The 13,557-nt window shown below is 43.0% G+C and overlaps 1 protein-coding gene across 1 annotated transcript in view; it reads left to right on the forward strand.

Moving 5' to 3' along the window:
- Positions 1 to 4,985: 4,985 nt before the first annotated feature.
- CUNH1orf100 (chromosome unknown C1orf100 homolog) overlaps positions 4,986 to 13,557 on the forward strand; it is a 31,300-nt gene continuing 22,728 nt past the window's right edge. Inside the window, exons 1-2 of the mRNA XM_039237472.1 lie at positions 4,986 to 5,068; positions 13,389 to 13,457. Of these exons, the coding sequence (XP_039093403.1) occupies positions 13,402 to 13,457 (56 nt within the window). The 5' untranslated portion in view covers positions 4,986 to 5,068; positions 13,389 to 13,401. The remainder of the gene's footprint in view (positions 5,069 to 13,388; positions 13,458 to 13,557) is intronic.

Consider the following 13,557-nt stretch of genomic DNA (forward strand, 5'->3'; position numbering starts at 1 on the left):
TGGGTGCATACTTATTTACAATTGTTATGTCTTCTTGTAAGATTGTCCCCTTAATGATCATATAGTGTCCTTCCTCGTCTCTTGTTAGTCTTCGTTTTAAAGTCGATTTTGTCCCATAAAGCTATTGCTACCCTCGCTTTCTTTTCACTTACATTTGCATGATAAATGTTTTTCCATCCCCTCGCTTTTATTTATTTTGAGAGAGAGAGGGCAAGTGTGAGTGGGGGAAGGGCAGTGAGGGGAAGAGAGACAAACAGGCTCTGCTTTGTCAGCACAGAGGCTGACCTGGGGCTCGATCGCACAGTCTATGAGATCATGACCTGAGCCAAAATCAAGAGTCAGATGCTTAACCGACTGAGCCACCCATGTGTCCCTCCATCCCCTCACTTTCAATCTGCATGTGTCTTTAGGTTTGAAATGAGTCTCATATAGGCAGCATATAGATGGGTCTTGTTTTTTATCCATTCCGTCACTCTATGGCTTTTAATTGGAGTATGGGTCCATTTACAAAGTAATTATTGATAGGTATGTATTTATTGCCCTTTTGTTATTTGATTTGTAATTGATTCTATAGTTTTTTTCCGATCTATCCTTCTCTTGCTCTCTTTCATGATTTGCTGGCTTTTTAGTAATATACCTGGATTTCTTTCTCTTTATACTTTGCATATCTATCATTGGTTTTTTATTTGTTGTTACCTTTAGGTTTGTATGTTACATCTTCTACATATAGCAATCTATATTAAGTTGATGATCACTAAAGTTGATGGTCACATTCGTTTCCTCCCTGCCACCCCACCCATTTTAGGTGTATGGTATTATACTTTACATCCTTTAATTTTGTGAATCCCTTGACTGATTTTTTTTTTAATGTTTTTTATTTATTTCTAGGAGAGAGAGACAGAGACAGCCTGAGCAGGGGAGGGTCAGAGAGAGAGGGAGATACAGACTCTGAAACAGGCTCCAGGCTCTGAGCTGGCAGTCAGCACAGAGCCCGACGCGGGGCTCGAACCCACAAACTGCGAGATCATGACCTGAGCGAAAGTTGGATGCTTAACCGACTAAGCCACCCAGGCGCCCCTTGACTGATTTTTATAGATACACTTATTTTTACTGTTTTTGTGCTTCCTACTTTTCTTACTCTTACTTATGGCCTTTCCCTTCCACTTAAAGAGTCCCCTTTAATAATATTTATTGTAAGACTGGTTTAGTGGTCATGAATTCCTTTATCTTTTGTTTGTCTGGGAAGCTCATCATCTCTCCTTCTATTCTGAATGATAGCCTTGCTGAATGGAGTATCCTTGGCTGCAGGTTTTCCCTCTCAGCACTTTGAACTTATCATTCCATTCCCTTCAGGCCTGCAAAGTTTCTGTTGAAAAATCTAGCCTAATCTTCCCTTGTATGTAACTGTTGTCTCTTGCAGCTTTTAACGTTCTTTCTTTATCTATCTTTATCTTTTTGCTGTTTTAATTACTACGTGTCTTGGTGCAGACCTCCTTTTGTTGATTTTGTTGGGGATCTTGGAATTCTCCTGGATCCGAATTTCTGTTTCCTTCCCCAGGTTAGGGAAGTTTTTAGGTATTGTTTCTTCAAATATATTTTCTGCCCTCCTTTCTCTCTTCTTCTGGGACCCCTATAATGTGACTGCTATTACCCTAGGTAGAATTGCTGAGTTCTCTAAGTCTGTTCTCATTTTGTATAACTGTTTTTTCTCTCACCTGCTCAGCTTAATTACTTTCCATTACTCTGTCCTCTTGGCTGCTGATTTGTTCTACTGTTTCTAGTCTTCTACTTATTCCACTGCTGTATTTGTAATTCAATTATTCTGTTCTTCATTTCTGGGTTGTTGTTGTTTTTTTAATCTCCTTGTTAAGGGTCTCACTGATGTTCTCCACTCTTGTCTCCAGCCCAATATCTTTGTGATCATTACTGTAAATTCTCTATCAGGAATATTACTTATCTCAGTTTTGCTAAGGTGTCTGGCTGTAGTTTTATCCTGTTGCTTTCATTTGGGACATATTTCTCTTTCTTGTCTAACTCTCTGTGTCTGTGTCTGTGTGTGAGGAAAGTAAGCTCTTGAAGGTCATGGGTGGGGGAAGGCACTAATCCTTTAACAAGGAGCACTCATCCTTTGCCAGAGGGAACATGCCTCTGCCTCCGATGCCAAAGGTGGGGCCAGCTGCTGCATCTGCAAAGTGCATGCAGGCAAGGCATGCAGTTTTAGCAAGGTGTGCATGTCCTCCATGGGAGGTAACAGGCTGCTGCTGCAGGGACCAAGATTCCATAAAATGCATGGGTAGGGGGAGCAGTGTTGGTGTGGTTTGCATTAGTTTTCTGTGGGAGGGAAGCTGTGGGGCCAGGACTGAGACAAGCTCAGCTGGAGGGTATGGAATGCGGTGTAAACAAGTTAGGTGGCAAATGCTGGTGCTCCACTGTTCCTGCAGGTGGAATCGCTCTGCAATTAATAAATAACTCTTCCTCCCATATGCCCAGGCCTTTTTCAAACTGCTGTCTCTCAGGGGACTATTTGTCATGCTGTCTCTTTAAGGGTGGGGAGGTTTCCTATCACCCTCTTGGCTATCTCAGACCAGAGTCCTCTGATTTTTAAAGTTCTAGGCTTTATGTCAGAACTTTCGAAATTTGGTCCTTCTAGTTTTGAAAGCCAAATGCTATGGGGATTTGTCTTCACCATGTGGGCTCCTGGGTGTGGTAGTCTCTTTCTCTTCCTTCTCTGAGACCATGACCATGGTCCATTTAGCTCTGCCCTGGGACTCCACCCTTCCTACCCTCCTCCTCCTCCCCTTCTTCTTCTTCTTCTTCTTCTTCTTCTTCTTCTTCTTCTTAATGTTTATTCATTTTTGAGAGATGGAGAGAGACAGAGCATGTGGGGGAGAGGCAGAGAGAGGGGGAGACACAGAATCTGAAGCAGGCTCCAAGCTCTGAGCCCAGCATAGGGCTCAAACCCATGGACTGTGAGATCATGACCTGACCTAAGTTGGACACGTAACTGACTGAGCCACCCAGGCACCCCTGACCTTTTCTTTACAGTTAGTTGTGGAGTTTGTTCTGCCAATCTTCTGGCCTTTTTCTAGCTTATTTACACTGATGGGGTGTTATCTAGTCATGTCTGTGGGACGAGGTGAGCTTTAGGGTCTTTCTACTCCACTTTTCACTGGAAGTCAACTATCTCACTTTTAATGTCAATCTGTTTATATGTTCAGAATGACATCTAAACTGATGTTAACATATCCAGGACAACGATAATTTCTGACTCATGAGGTTTATGTTCATTTTTAACTTTCTTCTCTGTACATTTTTGTATTGTCAGGTTTATTTCCATGAATAACATGTTTGTTTGTTTTTTCCTTCATGATGATTATAGCATCTTAGGGGAGCCTGGGTGGCTCAGTTGGTTACGTGTCGGTTAAGTGACCAACTCTTGGTTTCAGCTCAGGTCATGATCTCACAGTTCGTGGGATCTCACAGTTCGTGGGATCGATCACAGATTGTGGGAACCCTGCATCAGGTTGTGCGCTAACAGCATGAAACCTGCTTGGGATTCTCTCTGTCCCCTCTCCCACTTGCGCTGTCTCTGTCTCTCTCAAAATAAATAAACTTTTTAAAATTATTTTAATTTATGTATTCTAATTAAAGTGTAATTCAATCTGGGCTTTAATGTCAGATAGAGCTAGATTCAAACCCTAGATTTATCATAGTCTGGTTGTGACTTCAGGCAAGTTCCCTAGCCTCTGTTAGCTTTCATTTCAAACGGAGATATTTACCTTCAGTGGCCATGGTTGGGATTTAAGGTGTTATGTGTCAAATAGCTAACACAGTGCCTGGCATTAGAAGGTGCTTACCCAGCAAGTGAGAACCATTTATCATTTCTATTAGTGTAATTCCAGTATGTTGTTTCTGTTCTTTAAATTTCGCCCGCCATTCTACTTTTAACAAAGTGCTGTGTCACCAAGACTTTGGTATTAAACTGCTATTGTGTCTGTTCCATGTGGGTGAGGCTCCCATTGGGAGGCCCAGCCTACCCCCTTGTCTCTCCTAAGTACCACCTAAAATTGTATGGAAATTGGGGCGCCTGGGTGGCTCACTTGGTTAAGCATCTGACTTCAGCTGAGGTCATGATCTCATGGTTCATAAGTTCAAGTCCCATGTCGGGGTCTGTGCTGACAGCTCGGAGCCTGGAGCCTGCTTCAGATTCTGTGTCTCTCTCCCCTGCTCACCCTCTATCTCTCTCTCTCTCAAAAATAAATAAACATTAAAAATATTTTTAATAAAAATAAAAATAAATAAAATTGTATGGAAATACCTTACTTTCTATTTGCAAACACTATTTAACTGAGGGGTGTTCCTGTATCCAGGCCAGTCCTGCAGATAATGCTAGTGGTGTATGTTGGTTTTGTTTTGGGTAAAGGTTGGTTCGAATGAGCAGATTTGTCATTCTGTTCTTCTGAGGTTATGACTGTGCTACATAGTAGTGTTACGATGATGCTCCATGGATTCGTTTGAACTGTATCTGTAAACAACTAAAAGCCTCCTTTGATGGCCTCAGTAGGAGAAGGATGGAGCCTAACTTAATGTTGAACCAAGCAGATCCAGGCTCATTTGTCCCTCGTGTGCCCTACTTCTTCAATTCTAGCTTGCAAAGGGCATCACTCACCAATACAGCGCCACCCAGATCTTTAACCTTATGTTGTCCTTGAAATAATCTTTAGAGAAAAGAAAGTTCTAGCGATTAAATGGTCTGGGTTATTTGTCCACACGGTGTTCTTATCTACCCTGATTTCCACCCTTTCTTTCTTGTTCAGCTTGGCTCTCATAGAGACCAAAGGATCCCTCCTTTTTATAAGGCCACGACCTGACAGGCATCGCCTAGCAAAACTTTCTGTCCCACAGTGCATCACAATAGCCTTTTGAGTGATGCGGAAGGATCAAGTCCTATATCTCTGCAGTGTGTTTTTGCAGTATACCCAACACCAGGAGGCAGCTGAAATAACCACTGTCCTCAGAAGACGTTTTTTAAGAACAAAGAGGATTCTACCCACTGGAGCCCAAATAGGTAACACCAGTTCGGTCATTACTGCCTGAACCTCTCTCTCCTCTCACTTCATGCTTGCAGTACTAAATTGCTGATTGCATTTTGAATGTTCTGGAGACAAGCACTCACAATTAAGCAAACTTTGTGGCAAACCGTTCTGTTAAGCCAAGAATTCTTTTGGAACGTGAACATTCATACCTCTCAGCTTTAAATTATTTGAGTAGATTTAGCTCAACATTTTTTTTCTTAGAAATGAGGTGTACCCATGTTAAGACATCTGGCTCTCTGCAATACAAATAGAACAAATATTAAAGGGGCACCTGGGTGACTCAGTTCGGCTCAGGTCATGATCTCACGGTTCGTGAGTTTGAGCCCCACATCAGGTTCTGTGCTGATAGCTCAGACCCTGGAGTCTTCTTTAGATTCTGTGTCTTCCTCTCTCTCTGCTCAGACCCTGGGGCCTTCTTCAGATTCTGTGTCTTCCTCTCTCTCTGCTCCTCCAATGCTTTCTCTCTCTCTCTCTCTCTCTCTCTCTCTGTGTGTGTCTATCTCTCTCTTTCTCTCTCTCTCAAATAAATAAAAATTTTAAAATTTTAAAAAGAACATAGATTAGAAACTGTTTACTAGATTGGCAGTTTATTGAGTTGACTGACTGATTCATTCATTCATTCATTCATTCCAAAGTATGCATAGAGCACTTCCTTGGATGGGGAAATGTCGTGAGGCAGGAGATGGACAAAGACAGTGAGGACAGTACCTGCCAAAGCAATATAGTCCCGATATCTAGGAGCTTTCATTTCAGGTCGACAGGCCAGACCTTGTATGAAACTCACGTCTTGTTCTTTGAAGAATCTCTAGAGCCTTATCCAAGGCCTGGCACAAACTTTTCACTCATTCAATGTTTTCTTAAATGATAGAATGAATAGATGAATTCAGAAACCAATAACCAATGAAGACAGGCCTTAGAACCAAAACGCATTATAGGATTAACTAAGGGCTCTGGGAGTCCAGAGATGGGCAGTGGGTCATTTGGAACCCAGAACAGAGGCCTTGAAGGAGATGACACAGAACTTGACTAAGGCCCGGAAGCATGGGCGGAACTTAGATTCGGAAGAAGGGAAGGAAAAGCATTGAGGCAGTAGAATTCAAATAGGACTGGGGGGAGGGGGGAGGAAGGGATGATAACCAAACTTTGGGAACTGGGAAGACTGGCTTCTTAGTGAAACAGAAGAAACAGGGGACTGTCCACGTAATTCAGTAATGGAAAGCCCCGTTCTCAATGCCTTCTCACAACACACATGCTCTAAGGCAGGTGGTAGCAATAGCCCCCGCTACAGAGCGACCCTGCCATCCGCCAGGCCATTGTCATACACCCAGCCAGGGTGGGTCACACCAGTTCTGAGCAAGCCCCCCACCCCACGGTTTCTCTGCACTGTCAGATCACTAGGGAGTGGCTTTCCTTAGAAATTCAACACCCCCCGACGCCTTGAATACGGATTCCACACTTCCAAGGAAAGAGGGGGTGGGCAGGGCTCTGGGGTTATAAAGTACATCTAGAAAACCAATTGTTGCCGCTTATGTGCCAATTTTAATGCCACCCTCTGTTTCTCGAATTTTCCCAAAATTATAGATACATCACATTAGAATCTTGGGACCCTGACTACTATCCTAACTTTGCTCCTTCTTTGGACAGATGAATTCAATGCTAAAACTTGCTAGTTATTTGAGGTTCACAAGCTGATTAAACTTACCAGGCAATTACTACTGGTTCCGCTCCCTATCATACTGGGAAGATCGAACCTTCAATTTAACAAATACTGTTTTTAGTCCTTTCTACCATAAAAAATTGATGTCAATTTAAATTTTAAACCTCAGAAAGCCCGTCGCTTATCACATGCCTCCTATCAGGGAAAATGTTCAGGGTTTCTTTTTTTTTTTTTTTTTAATGTTTCATTTATTTCTGAGAGAGAGAGCGTGAGCAGGGGAGGGGCAGAGAGAGAGGGAGACACAGAATCTGAAGCAGGCTCCAGACTCTGAGCTGTCAGCACAGAGCCCGAGTGGGGTTCGAACCCACAAACCGTGAGATCATGACCTAGGCCAAAGTCGGATGCTTAACCGACTGAGCCACCCAGGTGTCCCGTATTCAGGTTTTCTGAAGCAAATGTGACATCTGTTCTTGGAGACTTTTCCTTTAAAATTCTGAAGCGGGGGAGGGGCACGTGGCACCTGCGTGGCTTAATCGCTTTAGCGTCCGACTTTGGCTCCGGCCATGATCTCACAGTTTGTGGGTTCGAACCCCACATCGGGCTCTGTGCTGACAGCTCAGAGCCTGGAGCCTGCTTCGGATTCTGTGTCTTTCTCTCTGCCCCTCTCCCATTCATGCTATGTCTCTCTCAAAAATAAACATTAAAAAACAATAAAATTCTGGAAAAGGGATGTGGGTGGGGGATGGGGACACAGCCACTCAACTCCCTGAAAGGTAACTTGTCAAGGATCCCGTTTTAGCAGCTACTAAGCTTCAATTTTATATCAATTTGAGCGACACTGTGATTAATATCAGACTTGATCTCTTCCACCAGATCAGTAACAAGAGAGCAGAACCACGTGTCTCTAGCTAAATGCTTTCTCCCTAGTGCCTGGCACAGTGCCAAGCAAAAGTAGTTGATCCATAAATATCTGTTGAGTGGATCAATGAGAGTAGCACTGTACCAGAAGGCCTTTGGAGTCAGACAGATTTGCTCTTCTTTTTTTGCTTGTTTACTGGCTGTGTGGCCTTCAACATGAAATTTAACATCTACTAGAAATTCAGGATAATGAAGGACTCCTGAGAGTGTTGCGTGAATACCATATATGACAACTGTCTGGTGGATAACGAGCGTTAGCTCAGGATGCGGTCTTTCCCATCCTTTTCGCCCAGAGGGCGGCTGCTCTTTTTCAAAATTGCTTTGGCTATTTTAGTTCCCTGCATTCCCAAATAAACTTTAGAAGAAACTTGTCTATAGTCTCCAAAAACTACTGCTGAGTAGTTTCACCAGATAAACCAGATCAATTTGGGAAGATTGTCATCTTTACTATGTTGAGTCTCCCAGACCATGAACATAGTATGTCTCTCAGATCTTTGATTTCTTCCGTCAGTTTTGTAGCCTTCAGCATAGAGAGTCTGTGCATGTCTTGTTAGATATGTGCATAATGTTTCTCCTTTTTTCTTTTGAGCTATTATAAATAGTTGTGTTTCAAATTTTTGGTTCCAATTCTTTATTTAAAGTATTTAAATATAATTATGTGTGTTGACCTTGTATCCTATAATCTTGTTAAAATAGTTATTGGGGTGCCTGAGTGGCTCAGTCAGTTAAGCGTCCAACTTCAGCTCAGGTCATGATCTCACGGTTCATGGGTTCGAGCCCCGCGTCAGGCTCTGTGCTGACAGTGCAGAGCCTGGAGCCTGCTTCAGATTCTGTTGTCTCCCTCTCTCTCTGCCCCTCCCCCACTTGTGCGCGCGCGCTCTCTCTCTCTCTCTCCCTCTCTCAAAAATAAATAAACATTTTTTAAAAAGTTGTTAGTTTGGGGATGCCTGGGTGACTCAGTCATCCAGACTCAGCATCCGACTCTTGATTTCAGCTCAGGTCATGATCTCACAGTGGTAAGATCAAGCTCTGTGTCAGGCTCAGTGCAGAGCATGGAGCCTGCTTGGGATTCTCTCTCCCATTCTCTCTCTCTGCCCCTCTTCCGGCTCATGTGCACTCTCTCTCTTTCGAAATAAATAAATAAACTTTAAGAGTTTATTCACAGGCTCCTTGAGATTTTCTACACAGACTACTACACCATTTGTAAATAGGGACAGTTGTCTTCCTTTGCATCCATATGCCTTATATCTCTTGCTCTGGCCTTATTATACCGTGTAGGAATGCCGGCACTATGTCGAATAAGAGTGGTAAGAGTGACATCTTTGCTTTATTTCTGATTTTAGGAAAAAGTCACTCTTTCTCCATTAAGTACAATGTTAGCTGTAAATTTCTATAGATGTTCCTTATCTGGCTGAAAAACTTCCCTCATGATTGGATAAGAAATTTTACCATAAATAGACAGGTTTTATCAGATTTTTTACTCTTTTGCTATCTAACAGAATTCTGATTTGATCCATAATATATTCTGTAATACCAAAAACTTGCTAAAAACATTGACAAGATAAATCTTATACCTTTGTCCCTGAAGTCAGTACATTGAATATTAACATTGAGGGAATTTGCTGCAGTGTATGTCTTTTATTCGTGTACCTTAGTTCACTTTCTGAACATCAGCATTATAAAAAATTCTATTATTAAACCTTAATTTCTGTGCCCTGGGAGTCTAACTGCAGTGGTTTGTGGGCCAGTGTTAATTACTTGGAAGTGGTTAAAATTTTCCTACATAAGAGCCATGAAGATGCCCAAATCTTATCTCATTCTTAGGAATGTATCTAAGGAATAAATTCCCTCGAATCAAAATAGACTTATCTTCAGCACAATCAAAATGTCCAGTAGTAGGAGACTGGGTTTCATAAATTCTGGCACATTCAGTTACTCAATAGATATTAATGAAATGTTCACCATGTGCCGATTTTGATCTCTGGCCCTAGGGATACAGCTGTGAGCATAAGAGACAAACTGTCCTGTCCTCGTGGAGACTCCTTTCCAGTGGGGAGACAGAGCTAAATAAGATACATAAGTAAACTTGTAGTATTGCAGATGGTGATGAGCATTTTGGAGAAAAATAAAACATAGATCATGGAGAAGTCGTCCAGGCATGGGAGAGGAAAGGTGTACTATTTTAAATAAAGTGATGGTTGGACCTCACCAAACAACATAAAGGAACTTTAAATATTAGAATTAAGAATATTCTGTAGCAGAGTGCCTGGGTAGCTCAGTCGATTAAGCTTCTGACTTCGGCTCAGGTCATGATCTCACCGTTTGTGAGTTTGAGCCCCAAGTTGGGCTCTGTTCTGACAGCTCAGAGCCTGGAGCCTGCTTCAGATTCTGTTGTGTCTCCCTCTCTCTCTGCCCCTTCCCACTTGTGCTCTGTCTCTGTCTGTCTTTCAAAAATAATTCAATGTAAAAAAATAAAAATAAATACTCTGTAGCAATGTGGAAAAACTTTTATGATACCTCATTCAGTGTAAAACAAAGAATATAATACAGGAGATCTGCCATGGTTTCAAGTATTTAAGTATATACATATATAATGTATACCAAATATAAAAATGAAAGTAGTTTGTGGATAATTTTCATATTACTTTACAGCATTATTTACTCTGAGCATAATTATGTCTTCAGTTTAGAATTTAAAAAATACTTAAGGTTCCTTAAGGCTAATTCAAAATTGAATGAAATGTACCAGCTGGAATTCCCCTTTGCCCCGGAAGGATATTATTTGGAGCACCTCTGAGAAAGACTCTTCTATTCAAGCGACTTATAAAAAGTCTATATTTTAAAGGAGATGAAAGTTCTCTTGTCCAGGGTGCCGAGAACAGTGCTGTACATTGTTGACTGTGCGTATAGAAATGATAGCAAGCTTGACATGTGTTCGTAACTATCTCCTTCAGATCTGGCATGTGCATCTATTTTCTACAGTCGACTAAAATAAAACGAACTGACATATCTCACTGCAAACTACATTCTCTTATTTGTTCCAGAGATGACAAGTAATCACACAAGATGTGCCTTGGTAGCCCGTATATGTGGTAGCAACCGTTCTCCAAAGATGCAGAAAGACAGGTTGCAATCATTGCCAGACAACGTCTTCTGATAATTCTGGGAGCTCAGACTCCATGTGGGTTGTTCTGTGTTCCTCCAAAAATGTTTTTGTGGCGTGGCCAAAGCATGGCAGCCCAGGACTGGTTTATTCCCTCCAGTGTTGATTCAGAGTTCCTAGGCACTGAGCAATCACTCTACCCTCAAAGGCAGACGTGGTGTTGTCTTCGTGAAGCACAAATGTCCCGAATATCTTCCATTCTTCTCTCCAGCATGTCACGGCGGGTGAAGGAAAATCCTGGCAGTCACAAAGCTTTCCGTGTTCAAGAAAGAGCTCAGTGGTGTTTACTCAGATTTTCTCTTTTGTTCTTTCTTCTTCATTGTCTTCTTTTAAATAATCACACTAGCGCTAAAAGAAAAACACAGATTACATAATGAACAGACTGCACTGGAGAGCCAAACTATTTGAATGTAATCTTGCTTGAAAGTGTTCACGTTGCTTGGGAAACACATTCAGGGGTGAAATGACGCAGCTAGCTGGCCTGTGGATGATCCGTGGACTAGTCTTGACTAGAAAAGGGGAGAAGGAGGCGCCACACGCTGTTTTCCAACCGATCTCCCTCCTGGTTCCTGCTTCCTTGGGGCTGGCCTGCCTTTGTTTTGGCTGATGGTCTGGGCGCTCTGTGGTTGTTGCAAGATAGCATGTTAGTCAAATGTTTCTGGAACAAAATGGATTCCCATCCTGGTTTCCTCAGTGACCCTGTACAACCTATTTCTCAGGACTTCATTTTTTTGTTTTTGTCCATAAAATAGCAGGTTTCTGGAAGGCTAATTCATGTCACCTGACACATAACACACACTCATACGTAGAAACTCATATTTCTCTTTTCTCAAAGGTGCTGTTTGGGTTACAGAAACACACACACACACACACACACACACATTATTGCCTCACTTAACTTCCAGAGACGTACTGTAATCACCAAAATACAGAACAGGTGCCTTAGTCTACTCTTGATCCTGTAACAAATTCCCATAGACTGGGTGGTTTATAAACATCAGAAATGGATTCCTCACAGTTCTGGAGGCTGGAAGTCTGAGATCCGAGCACCAGCCTGGTGGAGTTCTGCTGAAAGCCCCCTTCCGGTTGCATAAGCACGTAGTACAAAATTGATGAGGTACACGAAAGGTAAACTGTAAAAAAGTAATGCTTTCTCCCACTTTTGTCTCCCAAGCACTCTGTTTCTCTCCCCATCATTGACATTTTCCTCAAGTGAATATTTCCACGTAGTGGTTTTCTGCCACAAGTCTCCCTCTCCAGGAGATAATCAGCTGCAATGCGAATTTTAGACTAGAAACTATCTAGATCATATGTTTACACCTAGGAAACAGAAACAGTTTGACGTCATGATGAGGCACTTAAGAAGTCATCAGAAGGACAGTGAGAAGTGGACTCTGGGGAAGGCCTCCAGGAAGCATCCAGAATACCTCCACAAAACTGACCCGACATGGGAGTAGCTACCTGTGCCCTACTCAGGAAGCTGCTTCCAGATCCTACTCCCAAAGCCACTCACACTGCCGCTGCGGTGCTCACCCCACACTCCCCAAGATGCTGTTTGAACCCCAGAGTGCGGGCTCAGTCACTGCCTTCGATGCACGTGCTTCAGGACGCCCAGTGCTGGAGACCAGCCCCTGTGTTTGCCACAGACACTCACCACACCGCGGCTTCACAAGCAGCAGGAAATGGCCTCTGCCTCATTTCTGCCTTCCAGATCTCCGTCCCGCCTGTCTGATTTGGAGGAGTCTAAATCCTACCCAGAGCTCTGGGTGCCAGGGAGTCTGGACATGTGACGCCGAGCCCGTGAGCTTGTGCGGTAGGAAGGCACCTAAGAAGGGTGAGAACAGACGCTAAGGACCCAACTGGCGCAGTAGTTTCTTTCCTTTCTTTCTTTTTCTTTTATGGTGAATTCCTGCCGAGTTCTGTGGCTCCAGTTATTGCAGATTCTTATGTTAATCCTCCGATCGATTAGGTGTGCAAAATGGTTTGTTGCTGATCTAATTGCATTTCAGGGAGGAGAGAATCAGAACTTCATGCTGCTCCACCATCTTGGCCCCTCTCCCCCTTTTCTCTTGGAGAGAGAGAGAAGGAGAGAGAGCATACATGAGCCGGGGAGAGGGGCAGAGGGAGAGAGGGAGTCTTAAGTCGGCTCCTCAGCACAGAGCCCAACACAGGGCTCAATCCCACAATCGTGAAATCAGGACATGAGCTGAAATCAAGAGTCAGACACTCAACTCACTGAGCCACCCAGGCGTGCCCAGTAGTTTCTAAAGAAAAGCCTATCTGTATGTATTGGCTTATGCTTTCCACATTTTTTTTTTTTTTTTTTTGGTCCATGTACTAGTTTCTTTCCTTCCCTAAGTGGTCTACAAGAAGCCATAGATATTCTCCCTACTGTTCAATTTTCTTACTGTTATTTCTTTCCAGACAGGCTTGGTGGCCCTGGGCAGCTCACACATGGAAGTGGACTGTGTACCGTGTATACAAACTGTATGCAGTATAGTACATTGTGTGTATACATTTGCAATATAAATCTTTACTCCGTAATGTTTTTTAGACTCCCATCCACCATGACTGCCATCAGGCTTCGAGAATTTATTGACCGCCGCCCAGTGATCCCATCCAGGTAATGTTCTTCCAGACGCAGATGCCATCCAGCGCTGCGGTGAGGCAGACAGACACCTGGGGTGGGGGTAGGGGGTAGATTTGCTCACCTGGTACTCTGT

This window comes from Hyaena hyaena, unplaced genomic scaffold (assembly GCF_003009895.1).
Source record: "Hyaena hyaena isolate Hyena2069 unplaced genomic scaffold, ASM300989v1 scaffold_127, whole genome shotgun sequence".
In the NCBI taxonomy this organism is placed as follows: domain Eukaryota; kingdom Metazoa; phylum Chordata; class Mammalia; order Carnivora; family Hyaenidae; genus Hyaena; species Hyaena hyaena.